Source organism: Oncorhynchus kisutch, linkage group LG9 (genome assembly GCF_002021735.2).
Source record: "Oncorhynchus kisutch isolate 150728-3 linkage group LG9, Okis_V2, whole genome shotgun sequence".
Lineage (NCBI taxonomy): Eukaryota > Metazoa > Chordata > Actinopteri > Salmoniformes > Salmonidae > Oncorhynchus > Oncorhynchus kisutch.
In genome coordinates, this window is record NC_034182.2 from 18,757,216 (window position 1) to 18,770,406 (window position 13,191).

The window sequence follows — 13,191 nt, forward strand, 5'->3', positions numbered from 1 at the left end:
GCACAGCGTCAAACACACACGGCATGTTATGTTTTCTGTGGAAGGTACTACGCAGCGCACAGATCCTCCTCACGCAATCAACTTCGCCAAGATGTGTTGAGTTTCATTGTAGCGTTATAAAATGTTACCTCAGCTTTATATCCTGTCTCTATCGAAGTCTTTTATTAAAGTATGTTAAACAATGTTTCTGTTTGCTGCTTTTCGTTAAATCATGCATAGCTGTTTATATTGCTTAAAATAAACGTATTCATATGGGCAGAATATTATCTACGCTTAAACATCTAAACATTCGGACCACCTAATGCACTACCTTCTGCCCCCAGCACAGCCTCAATTTCTTAGGGGCATGGACCCTACAAGGTGTCGAAAGCGTTCCACAGGCATAGTCGCCCATTTTGACTGTGCTTCCCACAGTTCTCAAGTTGGCTCAATGTACTTTGGGTGGTGTACCATTCTTGATACACACAGGTAACTGTGGAAAAACCCATCAGCGTTGCAGTTTTTGAAACACTCAAACTGGTGCGCATATGGCACCTTGTACAATACCCTGTTCAAAGGCACTTTAATATTTTGTCTTGCCCATTCACCCTCTGGCACACACACTGTGGTTTTTAAAATCATTTTCCTCCCCTACAGCTACATCAAACTCAGTCCTCAGGACCACAAGGGGTGTAGGTTTTAGTTTTTTGCCCTATCACTACACAGCTGACTCAAATAATCAACTAATTATCACACTGGGCTCCTGAGGACTGTTTGGGAATCACTGATCTACACGGCTTGGAAGTGGATTTAACAATTGACATCAATAATGGATCAGACTGACCAGGTGAATGCTGTCATTGAAAGAGCAGGTGTTCTTAATGTGTTGTACACTCTGTGTATAACACTGCATTTTGATCAGTTTTGAAGAAAAAAGTCATGCTGGAAACATTTCTTGGAAAAGGCTGACCTTTGGATGTTTCATGACTAGAAATGGAAACATAGATTTTTAGAGACTAAGTAACAATAGCTTATGATTATAGGGTGAGGCTATACTGGGTTCTCACTGACATCGTCATTCCAGTTCAATCAGTCACAATTATCAGCTTTGGTATTGACATCAGTGAGCAGGCATTCAGAGTGAGGTGAAAGACATTGGTAGGCCTACCAACGGAAAACATTGAAAACAAAAATTATGAAATTCAGACCACAGAAATCCAATGTTTATATAAAATGTCTGCCTTTTCCCCTACATTTTAAAGTCTGAATCAATTTAATATAGTGGACATTCTTGGGCTCGGGTAATATTTCAGTCCCTCTGACTTTTTATTTTATTTTGGGTCACCAAAATGAAATGTTACGAGTTTTTATATATAAATTGAAATATCCAGTATAATGAGTTGAACTAAATAGCATTAATTGAAACTTTTATTTAAAATCATATTTTTTAACTGACATGAAGAATTGTCATGTCCCCTAGGCGGTTCACTTAATTTTTACTTGGGAAATGAATATTAAAATGTGCACATAATTAACTTTTTTTTGCCATTAATGCAAACATTTGTTTTGTGTAAAGTATTTTTTTAATCAAATAAATGCATGATTATTGATTTAAAATCACACAATTTTAGCACTGTCCCTCAGTCTACACTCAACCCCGTCACGCCAACCAAACTCCATCAATAATGGTCAGTTCACCCTTATGTGCCATCATTAACAGGAAGTGACATTTTTCAACTGAATGGTACAGAAACAGGCAAGTAATCACATTATGTTATCTGTTTTTTTAAAGTCCGATGGGGATCGTCGAGCTGACCAACTCAACCCTGTTAGATGAAATAAAGATGGAAAACGAGTACTTATCAATGTGTATTTTCATGGGTTAAAGTATAAATCCACGTGGTATCCTGTTTTTCTCCACATGAGGAGCAGAGGCCATTTGAGGCCAAAAAAACTCAACCTGTCACATTTCATTGTAACAGGGTTGTTAACCAGTGACAGGGTTGAGTTATTTATGAATATCGCATCTAAACAAATTAATTATTCAATATTATACATATTGTTTATATTCACTTATGAAACATGCTGTAATGTTCCATGTGCATTTTATTTTAAAGCATGTAGCCTGGTGGTAGGAGAGTTGGGCAAGACTTCGGTTGTTCTTTTTAAGTCGCTCTAGATCCTAAATTACTCAAGGATTATAGTGTATATATTCTAAGAATCTTTGCTTTAACATTATTCATTGAAATGTCTAGGGAATGACGGCGCCCACATCAGCAGCAGAAAGACAAAGGCAGTGTCAAGCACGTCAAAATGCTGACCCAGAAAAAAGCGAACAATACCTTGAGAGAGCGCGTCAGAGATGGAAAAGAAAGGTTGAGGCAGGGAACAAGATAAAGATCAGTGATTTAAGTGAGAGAGACCAGTCTAAACAGTGGAACAGCATACACAAGAAGCAAGGAGAGGAAATGAGCATGTGCGATGGAGATGATGCCAAGCCCCATTGACAGCATTGCCCTCCACCTTGAGAATACATCAGGTCATCATCCTTGCTCCTGGTGAGCTGATGTCTCGTGATGTCAGCTGCCTTTGTTCAACAAAGAAGGACCTAAACTGTACATGCTTTAACACACATCACTTCAATTTCAGGCAGAAGGTCCTGGCTGCTCCAGAACAGCCAGCCAATGAGGAAAATCCACAACCTCTAGACGAAATCCAGTGGGGAAATCCAAGTCTTCTTGGGTAGTGGTGTGGAATACGATAACCTGTATTCAGGCAGGCATCATCCTCGGCACGGATGGAATGAGTGTATAAGTGAAATGTATGCATCGTGTAGGACCAAAGATTTTTCTGGCCTTCTCAAGTCGTCATTCACTGGTGTCAGTTGGATGAAGGACTTGATCAAATTTGTCACATGTGCCGAATACAACAAGTGTAGACCTTACAGTGAAATGCTTACTTACAAGCCCTTAACCAACAATTCAGTTTAAGAAAATGCCCCCCCCCCCCTAAAAAAGAAAGAGGTGAGAAAAAGAGAGCAGCAGTAAATAACAATAGCGGGGATATATATACAACACCGGGGTTGCCGGTACAGAGTCAATGAGCGGTGGCACCGGTGTCGACGATTCCACCCCCACAGCGTGTGACATCTCGCCTCGTTAAGAGAGAGATGTGTGGGCCAGACTCTCAGGAAGAAAACCAAGAATGAATGAATATGGTGCTCCAGAGAAGTATAGTCATGATGACACTAGTGCTGTAGTTAGCTGTTCTAGCATTCTAAACGCCCTTGGAAAATGTTCCTACAGTTTGATGACACGTTGAACTTTTCTGATAACCTGTTGAATGTTAATTACCCTAATGCGTGATGTTTTTGTTTGTTTAGATATTTACTGCAGTTTGGTTAATAAAACCCAGATTATTCTAAATATATCTAATGTCCTTATTACGTGGTTGCATACAATGAAATGCAATGTTTTGGGGTAAATCTTGGAGGGATTTTGATAGTGAACTAATTTATATGGAAACCGATGTCTCTCTAACCCTTTCACAGTTTTCAACCCTAGTCTCAACCCTGTCAAATGACAATATTTGGTAAATAAAATGGCAAAGAAGAATATGAATTTAATGTTTTCTGAGCTCAGTCTGAAATGTTAAGCACAATGTCAAGAAGATTAGTTCTTTCTGAATTGAAAGCATTTTATTTATATGATGAGCCTGCTGATGATGTGTATTTCAGGGTTTAATATAGTAAATTTGAGGTTTTACATGAATTGTATATTGTAATACTTGGTTTGGGGGACACATGAGCATTAGGTAAATGTTGCTTTTATAACAAGTATTTTTATTATCATATTCTGACAACGTCCATATTATCTGTGACGGGGTTGAAGATAAATGGTGTCCATATCAGACACAAATTGACAATAAAAGGGCTTTAATGCCGGAGTTGGGGAATATGTCTTCTTGAAGGTTTAATATGTACTTAATGTTGTGGGGTGTTCAGAAAATGAATTTTCTCTTCAAATAAAAGTATATTTCTAAAATATATTACCGCAGCCCAAGAATGACCCATAGGTCAAATGAATTTTGTAATGGCCTATGTCGTTTCATTATGATACGGAAAATCTAGGCTATTTCAAAAGAACAGAATCCCTTATTGAGTTGACCTTAATGGCTATTATACTAAAGATCTATCCGAGGTTCAACTTTGAAGGCAAGGGCATCTTTTAAAAATGTTTTGATACTTACCTCATGTCTTGGTAATGAGAATGTAGTCCATTTGTTTTGAAATCAGTATTTGTCAATCTCTCCAATTGATCCCATTTTCAATCAAAAGGTATGCATGAGAGATTCACAATTACAAGGAAATAAAGCTTTTATTTGTTGAAACAGGGTTCAAGTTCATTGTCTAATTTCACAAAATAAATGCTTTATTTATTTTTATTTATGCTTTAAATGCTTTAGGCAAACACTGCCATTAATACAAAGAACACTTATTTTAATGCACACGATTTTGGACAAGTACATTTTTGGGGGGGAATAATGTGTTACATTCCCATGACACCCAAAATACGTTTCTCTTTAGGTCATACTTAAATGTTAAATAATAGGCACACAAACTAAAGTATGCTGCTAATGAACAATAATTAGGCCTAGTTGATTACCAACTATCCTCTGAACTGCCGGATCTGAGTAGAAGGGTTGGATAGATGGCTTTGAATAGTCCAGCAATTGAATTGCATAGTTGTTCATATGTTAATAATCCAAATAGTGTGCTTAAAAAGAACTTGCACTACTACCCTCAGCATTCATTATTCTTAGAAGAGGTCAGAACAAGCAATGGAATCTGAATTTGTCCTCTGTGCATGGATGGTGCATGAAGGTGAACACCGACAAACATGACCAAAAGAATGTGGACACCTGCTCGTCAATTCCCATTTCAAAATCCTGGGCATTAAATATGGTGTTAGTCCCCCTTTTGCTGCTATAACAGCCTCTACTCTTCTGGGAAGCCAGTAGAACATTGCTGTGGGACTTTCTATTCTGATACTAGAGCTTTAAGGAGGTCGGGCACTGATTGTGGGCTGTAGGCCTGGCTCGCAGTCGGCGTTCCAAAGGTATTCGATGGGGATCAGGGCTCTGTGCAGGCCAGTCAAGTTCTTCCACACCGATCTCGACAAACCATTTCTGTATGGACCTTGCTTTGTGCACGGGGGAATGGTCATGCTGAAAGAGCTCTTCACAGACTGTTGCCACAAAGTTGGAAGCACAGAATCATCTAGAATGTCATTGTATGCTGTAGCGTAAAGATTTCCCTTCACTGGGAGCTAAGGGGCCTAGTCCGAACCATGAAAAACAGCCCCACACATCATTCCTCCTCCACCAAACTTTATTTTCGGCACTATACATTGGGGAAGGTAGCGTTCTCCTGTCATCCGCCAAACCCAGATTAGTCCATCGGACTGCCAGATGGTGAAGCGTGATTCATCACTCCAGAGAACGAGTTTCCACTGCTCTAGGGTCCAATTGGGGTGAGCTTTACACCACTCCAGCCGACGCTTGACATTGTGCATTTTAGTCTTTGGCTTGTGTGCAGCTAATTGGTCATGGAAACCCATTTTTCATGAATCTACAGACAAACAGTTATTGCTCTGACGTTGCTTCCAGAGGAAGTTTGGAACTCGGCAGTGAGTGTTGCGACTGAGGACAGACTATTTTTACGCACTTCAGCCCTCTGTGAGCTTGTGTGGTCTACCACTTTGCATCTGAGCTGTTGTTGCTCCTTGACGTTTCCACTACACAATAACAGAACTTACAGTTGACCGGAGCAGCTCTAGCAGGGCAGAAATTTGACATGAACTGACTTTTTGGAAAGGTGGCATCTTATGACTGTGCCACGTTTTGAAGTCCCTGAGCGCTTCAGTAAGGTCATTGTACTGCCAATTGTTTACCTATGGAGATTGCATGGCTGTGTGCTCGATTTTATACATTTGTCAGCAACTGGTATTGCTGAAATTGCAGAATCCACTTTGAAGGGGTATCCACATACTTTTGTGTATATACATGCATGTCGTTTTGGAAGTGCACCGAGTATGATGCTTTCCTATGCCAAAGTTGCCTAATCCTCACTGATGGTTATCTAGAGAATGCTCGGCTTCAAATCCGAAAGGTGAATGTCCTGAAGGAGAAAAGCCTGGAAACCCAGGAAGAAACCAATCAAGTTGTGGACCGTGGTACACATGGATGGCCTGTGTCTATTTGGGGAGAAATGCTCTCTCTGGAAAAACATGAAGTTGATGCATCTACAAAAGAACTAACCGGCATGGCAACCTGTACCTACATCCCTTTCTGAACTCGTCATCCCTGACAGCTATAAGGGCTACAGCGGAGAGCTGTTACTCCAGCAAGACAAAATTCAGATATTTACAGCCACTTGCAATTTAGCGTCCCTGTGCGACTAAGTACTGGTTTACAGATGGAATATTCAATACAACCCCCTCCTTTAGTATAGATATAGTATCGTCTGTTTTTAGCCTTCAGCCTTTATATAAACATCTGAATGAATTTATATACAAAAGTCTGCCCTTATGAGCAAATATTTATATAGGCCTAGGCTACAATATTCTGACTTTGGCGATATTTGAACCAATTTCTGTAAGATGTACATGCATATCGATATTTTGTATGTGTATGTACAGTTGAAGTTGGAAGTTTACATACACCTTAGCCAAATACATTTGTACAATTCCTGACATTTAATCCTACTAAAAATTCCCTGTTTTAGGGCAGTTAGGATCACCACTTTATTTTAAGAATGTGAAATGTCAGAATAATAGTAGAGAATGCTTTATTTAAGCTTTTATTTCATTCATAACATTCCCAGTGGGTCAGAAGTTTACATACACTCAATTAGTAGCATTGCCTTTAAATTGTTTAACTTGGGTCAAACGTTTCAGTTAGCCTTCCACAAGCTCCCCACAATAAGTTGGGTGAATTCTGGCCCATTCCTCCTGACAGAGCTGGTGTAAATGAGGCCTCCTTGCTCGCACATGCTTTTTCAGGTCTGCCAACAAACTTTCTATAGGATTGAGGTCAGGGCTTTGTTGGCCACTCCAATACCTCGACTTTGCCATTTTGCCACAACTTTGGAAGTATGCCATTTGGAAGACTCATTTGCGACCAAGTTTTAACTTGCAGAATTAAGAATTAATGACTAGGTTCTATTACTCAATAGTAGTGGACTGGTGAGCACCACAAAGCACCCGGTGCTTTGACTGATGTCTTGAGACGTTGCTTCAATATATCCACAATTTTCCTCCCTCATGATACAAATGTATTTTGTGAAGTGCACCAGTCCCTCCTGCAGCAAAGCACCCCCACAACATGATGTTGCCACCCCCTTGCTTCACGGTTGGGATGGTGTTCTTCGGCTTGCAAGCCTCCCCCTTTTTCCTCCAAACATAACGATGGTTGTTATGGCCAAACAGTTCTGTTTTTGTTTCATCAGACCAGAGGACATTTCTCCAAAAAGTACGATCTTTGTCCCCATTTGCAGTTGCAAACTGTAGTCTGGCGGTTTTGGAACAGTGTTTTCTTCCTTGCTGAGCAGCCTTTCAGGTTATGTCGACATAGGACACGTTTTATTCTGGCTATAGATACTTTTGTAACCATTTCCTCCAGCATCTTCACAAGCTCCTTTGCTGTTGTTCTGGGATTGATTTGCACTTTTCTCACCAAAGTACGTTCATCTCTTAAAGACAGAATTGCGTCTCCTTCCTGAGCGGTATGACGGATGCGTGGTCCCATGGTGTTTATACTTGCGTACTATTGTTTGTAGAGACGAACGTGGTACCTTCAGGCATTTGGAAATTGCCCCAAGGATGAACCAGACTTGTGGAGGTCTACCATTTTTTTCTGAGGTTTTAGCTGATTTCTTTTGAATGTCTCATGATGTCAAGCAAAGAGTGATACAGTGAATTACAAGTGACATAATCTGATGGTAAACAATTGTTGGAAAAATTACTTGTGTCATGCACAAAGTAGATTTCCTAAACGACCTGCCAAAACTATAGTTAGTTAACAAGAAATGTGTAAAGTTGTTGAAAAGAGTTTTAATGACTCCAACCGAAGTGTATATATGGATATACACACACACACATATAGTTGAAGTCAGAAGTTTACATATACTTAGGTTGGAGTCATTAAAACTCGTTTTTCAACTACTCCACACATTTCTTGTTAAACTATAGTTTTGGCAAGTTGGTTAGGACATCTATTTTGTGCATGACATGTACTTTTTTTCAACAATTGTTTACAGACAGATTATTTCACTATCACAATTCCAGTGGGCCAGAAGTTTACATACACTAAGTTGACTGTGCCTTTAAACTGCTTGGAAAATTCCAGAAATTATGTCATGGCTTTAGAAGCCTCTGATTGACACAAATTATGTCAATTATCCTATTGGAGGTGTACCTGTGGATATATTTTCAAGGCCTACTTCAAACTCAGTGCCTCTTTGTTTGACATCATGGGAAAATCAAAAGAAATCAGACAAAACCTCAGAAAAAAAATTGTAAACCTCCAAGTATGGTTGCTTTATTGAATGTACTTTGGTGCGAAAAGTGCTAATCAATCTCAAAACAACAGCAAAGGACCTTGAAGTTGCTGGAGGAAACAGGTAGAAAAGTATCTATATCCACAGTAAAACGAGTCCTATATCGACAGAACCTGAAAGGCCGCTCAGCAAGGAAAAAGCCACTGCTACAAAACCGCCATAAAAATGTGCAACTCCACATGGGGACAAAGATGATACTTTTTCGAGAAATGTTCTCTGGTCAGATGAAACAAAAATAGAACGGTTTGGCCATAATGACATCGTTATGTTTGAGGCTTGCAAGCCAAAAGCTTGTGGAAGGCTACCTGAAACATTTGACCCAATTTAAAGGCAATGCTACCAAATACTAATTGAGTGTATGTAGACTTCTGACCCACTGGGAATGTGATGACAGAAATAAAAGCGGAAATAAATAATTCTCTGTACTATTATTCTGACATTTCACATTCTTAAAATAAAGTGGTGATCCTAACTGACCTAAGACAGGGAATTTTTATTAGGATTAAATGTCAGGAATTGTGAAAAACTGAGTTTAAATGTATTTGGCTAAGGTGTATGTAAACTTCCGACTTCAAGTATGTATGTATGTATACATACAGCTTCCCACTCATATGAACAAATGTATACTTTTGCAAAAATATATGCAACATTTTCAAAGAGTAACGGTTTATAAATGGAAATCAGTCCATTGAAATATATTCATTAGGCCCAAATCTATGAATTTCATATAACCGGGAATACAGATAACTTTTACAAAAAAAAGGGTAGGGGCGTGGATCAGAGAACTTATCTGACGTGACCACCATTTGCCTCATGCAGTGCAACATATTTGCATAGTTGATCAGGCTGTTGATTGTGGAATGTTGTCCCACTCCTCTCTCAGGAACACGCTGTAGTACATGTTGATTCTGAGCATCCCAAACATGTTTAATAGGTGACATGTCTGAGTATGCAGGCCATGGAAAAACTGGGACATTTTCAGCTTCCAGGAATTGTGTACAGATCCTTGCGACATGGAGCAATGCATTATCATGCTGAAACATGAGGAGATCGCGGCGGATAAATGGCACGACAATGGGCCTCAAGAACTCGTCATGGTATCTCTGCATTCAAATTGCCATCAATAAAATGCAATTGTGTTTGTTGTCCGTAGCTTATGCTTGCCCATACCATAACCCCACCGCCACCATGGGGCACTCTGTTCACAACGTTGACATCAGCATACCGCTCTGTGGTTGTGAGGCCTGTTGGACATACTACCAAATTCTTTACTATATTATGCATTGTGGTGATGCTTCTGCATGGAACACACACACATTGGAGAAAACCCATTCACTTATACACACCATATTCTGTACAACAATGGTCTTCTCATTGTAAAATGTAAATTAGTTTGTACAATTTGAGGGTTCTCACACTTTCTCTCTCTCTCCTTAATCACTCCACTCCTCCGTCCCTCAATCTCCTCCCCCCCTCCATCTATCTCTGCAGAGGAAAAGCAACTTGAACCCTGATGCGAAGGAGTTCGTTCCGGGAGTGAAATACTAGGAGTCCCCCTCAACCCCAGGGAGCATGAACATTCACGCTCACATAACCTTGCAGAGACTCTGGCGGCCTTGACCGCAAAACACACACAGGTCCAGGGTGTGTAGGTAGAAACCTGTAAGCTGGAACTTATTTTCGTTAAGATTTTTATTTGTTTCAACTTGTAATCTAAAGGACAGGGGCGGGGTATCAGTATCAACAGAGCCCTACAGAGGGCGCTGCTGCTGCATTTACATTCGAGAATGTATCCCAAATAGTACCCTATTCCCTATGTAGTACACTACTTTTGACCAGGTCCCAGATTCACAAAACATTTCTAAATGCAAAAACGTACGAACTAGCCTGTTTTTATTCTTAAGTGTATTATCTTAAGATTTAATGATTTTCTTATGAACTTCTCAATCTTCTTAAGATGCTTGTTGCTAGGCAACCGATTTAGCAAGCAATGGCAATCATGTTAGCATATTTATTACTGTTCTAAAACTTGGGTTTAAAATGATCAATACTGAAACTTTTAGATGACGTTTGTGTGAAATAATAGCTTTTTTACATTTTTTTTTTTACTATCTTGGAATTAAGAACATTTCCAATGAAATTTATTTTGAACTTTTTACTTAGGGAGAAAATGTGCAATAACATTTCCAATAACCTTTTTGAGGAATAGCAACTTTGCTTAACTTTCTTCTTAACTACCATTTTGTTCCTTAAGACTTTTCTTATTAAATCTATATTTAAGGTTTTATGAATCTGGTCCCAGGGCCCTACCATTGTTGGCCCAGGGCCCTACCATTGTTGGCCCAGGGCCCTACCATTGTGGGCCCTGATCTAAAGTAGTGCACTCCATAAGAAAACGGGTGCTTTTTCGGATGCATATAAAGGCGTACATATACAGAGAAATTGCAAGCTCTTGAGATTTTCCAACTTTATTTTTACTTGTCATGGTTGCCATGTTGGCACCTAAAAGTTCCATGTGAATACAACAAGCGAATTGCAAATGATACCCTGTTCCACTATAGAGTGCACTACCTAGTAAAAATAGGGTGCCATTTTGAGATCTGCATTTATACGTTTCATGGCGGCCTTGTTGGCGCCAGAATGTTCCACAACGTTACCATTCTAATTGGAATCCAACTACGAATGTAATTATTGTTAACGAACGACGACTGGAGCCAACGTGGACGACACGGTTGGCCGTTCTAGATTTCTGTAACTACGTACCTCTGGTCACAATATGACATTACTCTTCTGTCTCATTTCCCGTTATGACATCATCATCATACAGACTCACTCTGTGTAGAGCTGTTTTTATTTCTCATGGGCCTGGTTCCAAACCAATTATTCATATTTCCTATCCCCTACACCCTTTAAACTCAACTCTTGACCTCGAAGCCAGTTCCGCTGCATTTTTTTTATTTATCTTTCCCTCTAATCAGGGACTGATTTTAGAACTGGGACACCAGGTGAGTGCAATTAATTATCAGGTAGAACAGGAAACCAGCAGGCTCTGACCCTCGTATGGTAAGAGTTGAATACCCCTGCCCTACACCATTGTTCACTCCCTCCTTGTGGGTGAAAAGGTTGAAGTTTTATTCCCCATAGGCTGCACAGTCACCTGAATTCAGGTATTTTTTTCCCAGTAATTGGTCTTTTGACCAATCACATCAAATCTTTTCCAATCAAATCTTTTTCAGAGCTGTTCTGATTGGTCAGAAGACCAATTAGTGAAAAGAATATCAGAATTGGGCTGCCTGTACAAACGCTGCAATATAGTCCTACTTTTAATCAGAACCCGGAGTCCTAATCTAAAGAAGTGCATCATTTCAGGTGTCACGTGATGGGGAATTGGTGTTTGGTTTGTAACTAGGCCATTCCCTGTGATGCGTCTCAAATGGCACCCTATTCCCTTTATAGTGCACTACTTTTGACCTGTGCTCTGGTCAAAAGTAGTGCACTCAATGGGGAATAGGGTGCCATTGCCTCTCGCAGTATTGAAGGAATGGAAGCATCATGTTGAACTTTGTTGGATCAATAATGTTGATCAATACATTAACAGGTCTATCTGTTAATCGATCTCTTGTTTTTAGAGGAACAAGGTGTTTGTCTCTTGGGTTGCCGTAGCTTGTGGTCAAAACGGGAATGGATGTGTCCCCCAAATAGCACCCTATGCCCTTTTTTTTTTTTTTTTTGAACCTTTATTTAACTAGGGCCCATAGCACTCCCTATGAGCTCTCAAAGGGTCCTGGTTAAAAGTGGTGCACTACATAGGCAGTTGGGTACCATTTATGAATCACACTAATCTTAACTGTTACGGTGGGGGGGAAACGATAGATTAGTGTCTAGGGGAGTTTTAAAATGAATGGGTGGGACTTGAGCGAGGGTTGACTAACCACAGGCCACGTGCACCCTGGGTCAACCAATAGGAATTGTCTGCCAGTTGGATTTACATGAATATAATGGATTTTGACCCAAAGTACGAATTTCAATACAAAAAGATGAATAAAAATGTGAAACTGCAGGTATGTCTGGTGGTCTTAATAAAAATAAAAAGTGAACTTGTTAAAATCAGTGATTTGATAAAATAAATAAGTTAATCTCAAGGAAAGGATGTAGGTAAACAAGGGAGTGGGGAAAATAGGTATTGGGGAAAAAAAGGTATGCAGATCTCAACCAGGACCAAGGTCCAAAATAGTTGCTTCTACCTTCCCATTCATCTGAGACACGCTCGCACACAGTGCGAAAGTTTCCTTGAACGTCTTTCAGTGAGATTGATTTATATGAGGCTGCTCTGTTCTACATCATCACTGCCATTATCACATCATTGGATACATGGACCTTCTACACCCTACTCAAATATAATTGAGAGAAGGTTTATAAGTTACTATTCCTAAGGTTTATGGAGAAATGTATTGTAGAACAGCCCTCATTAGCATAGTTAAATACACTGCTCAAAAAAATAAAGGGAACACTAAAATAACACATCCTAGATCTGAATCAATGAAATATTCATTCAAATACTTGTTTCTTTACATAGTTGAATGTGCTGACAACAA

The 13,191-nt window shown here is 39.6% G+C and overlaps 1 protein-coding gene across 5 annotated transcripts in view; it reads left to right on the plus strand.

Annotated features, from left to right (window-relative positions):
• The window catches only part of LOC109896843 (polyadenylate-binding protein-interacting protein 2B-like), a 33,595-nt gene extending 20,935 nt beyond the window's left edge, over positions 1–12,660 (plus strand). For 3 of the 5 annotated variants that reach the window (XM_020491236.2, XM_020491235.2, XM_020491232.2), the window contains exon 4: positions 10,088–12,660. In XM_020491236.2, the coding sequence (XP_020346825.1) occupies positions 10,088–10,144 (57 nt within the window). In that variant the 3' untranslated portion in view covers positions 10,145–12,660. Of the gene's footprint in view, positions 1–2,628; positions 3,930–10,087 lie in introns of those variants that run through there. The other 2 variants (XM_031832054.1, XM_020491233.2) reach the window with 1 other exon arrangement.
• Positions 12,661–13,191: the final 531 nt, after the last annotated feature.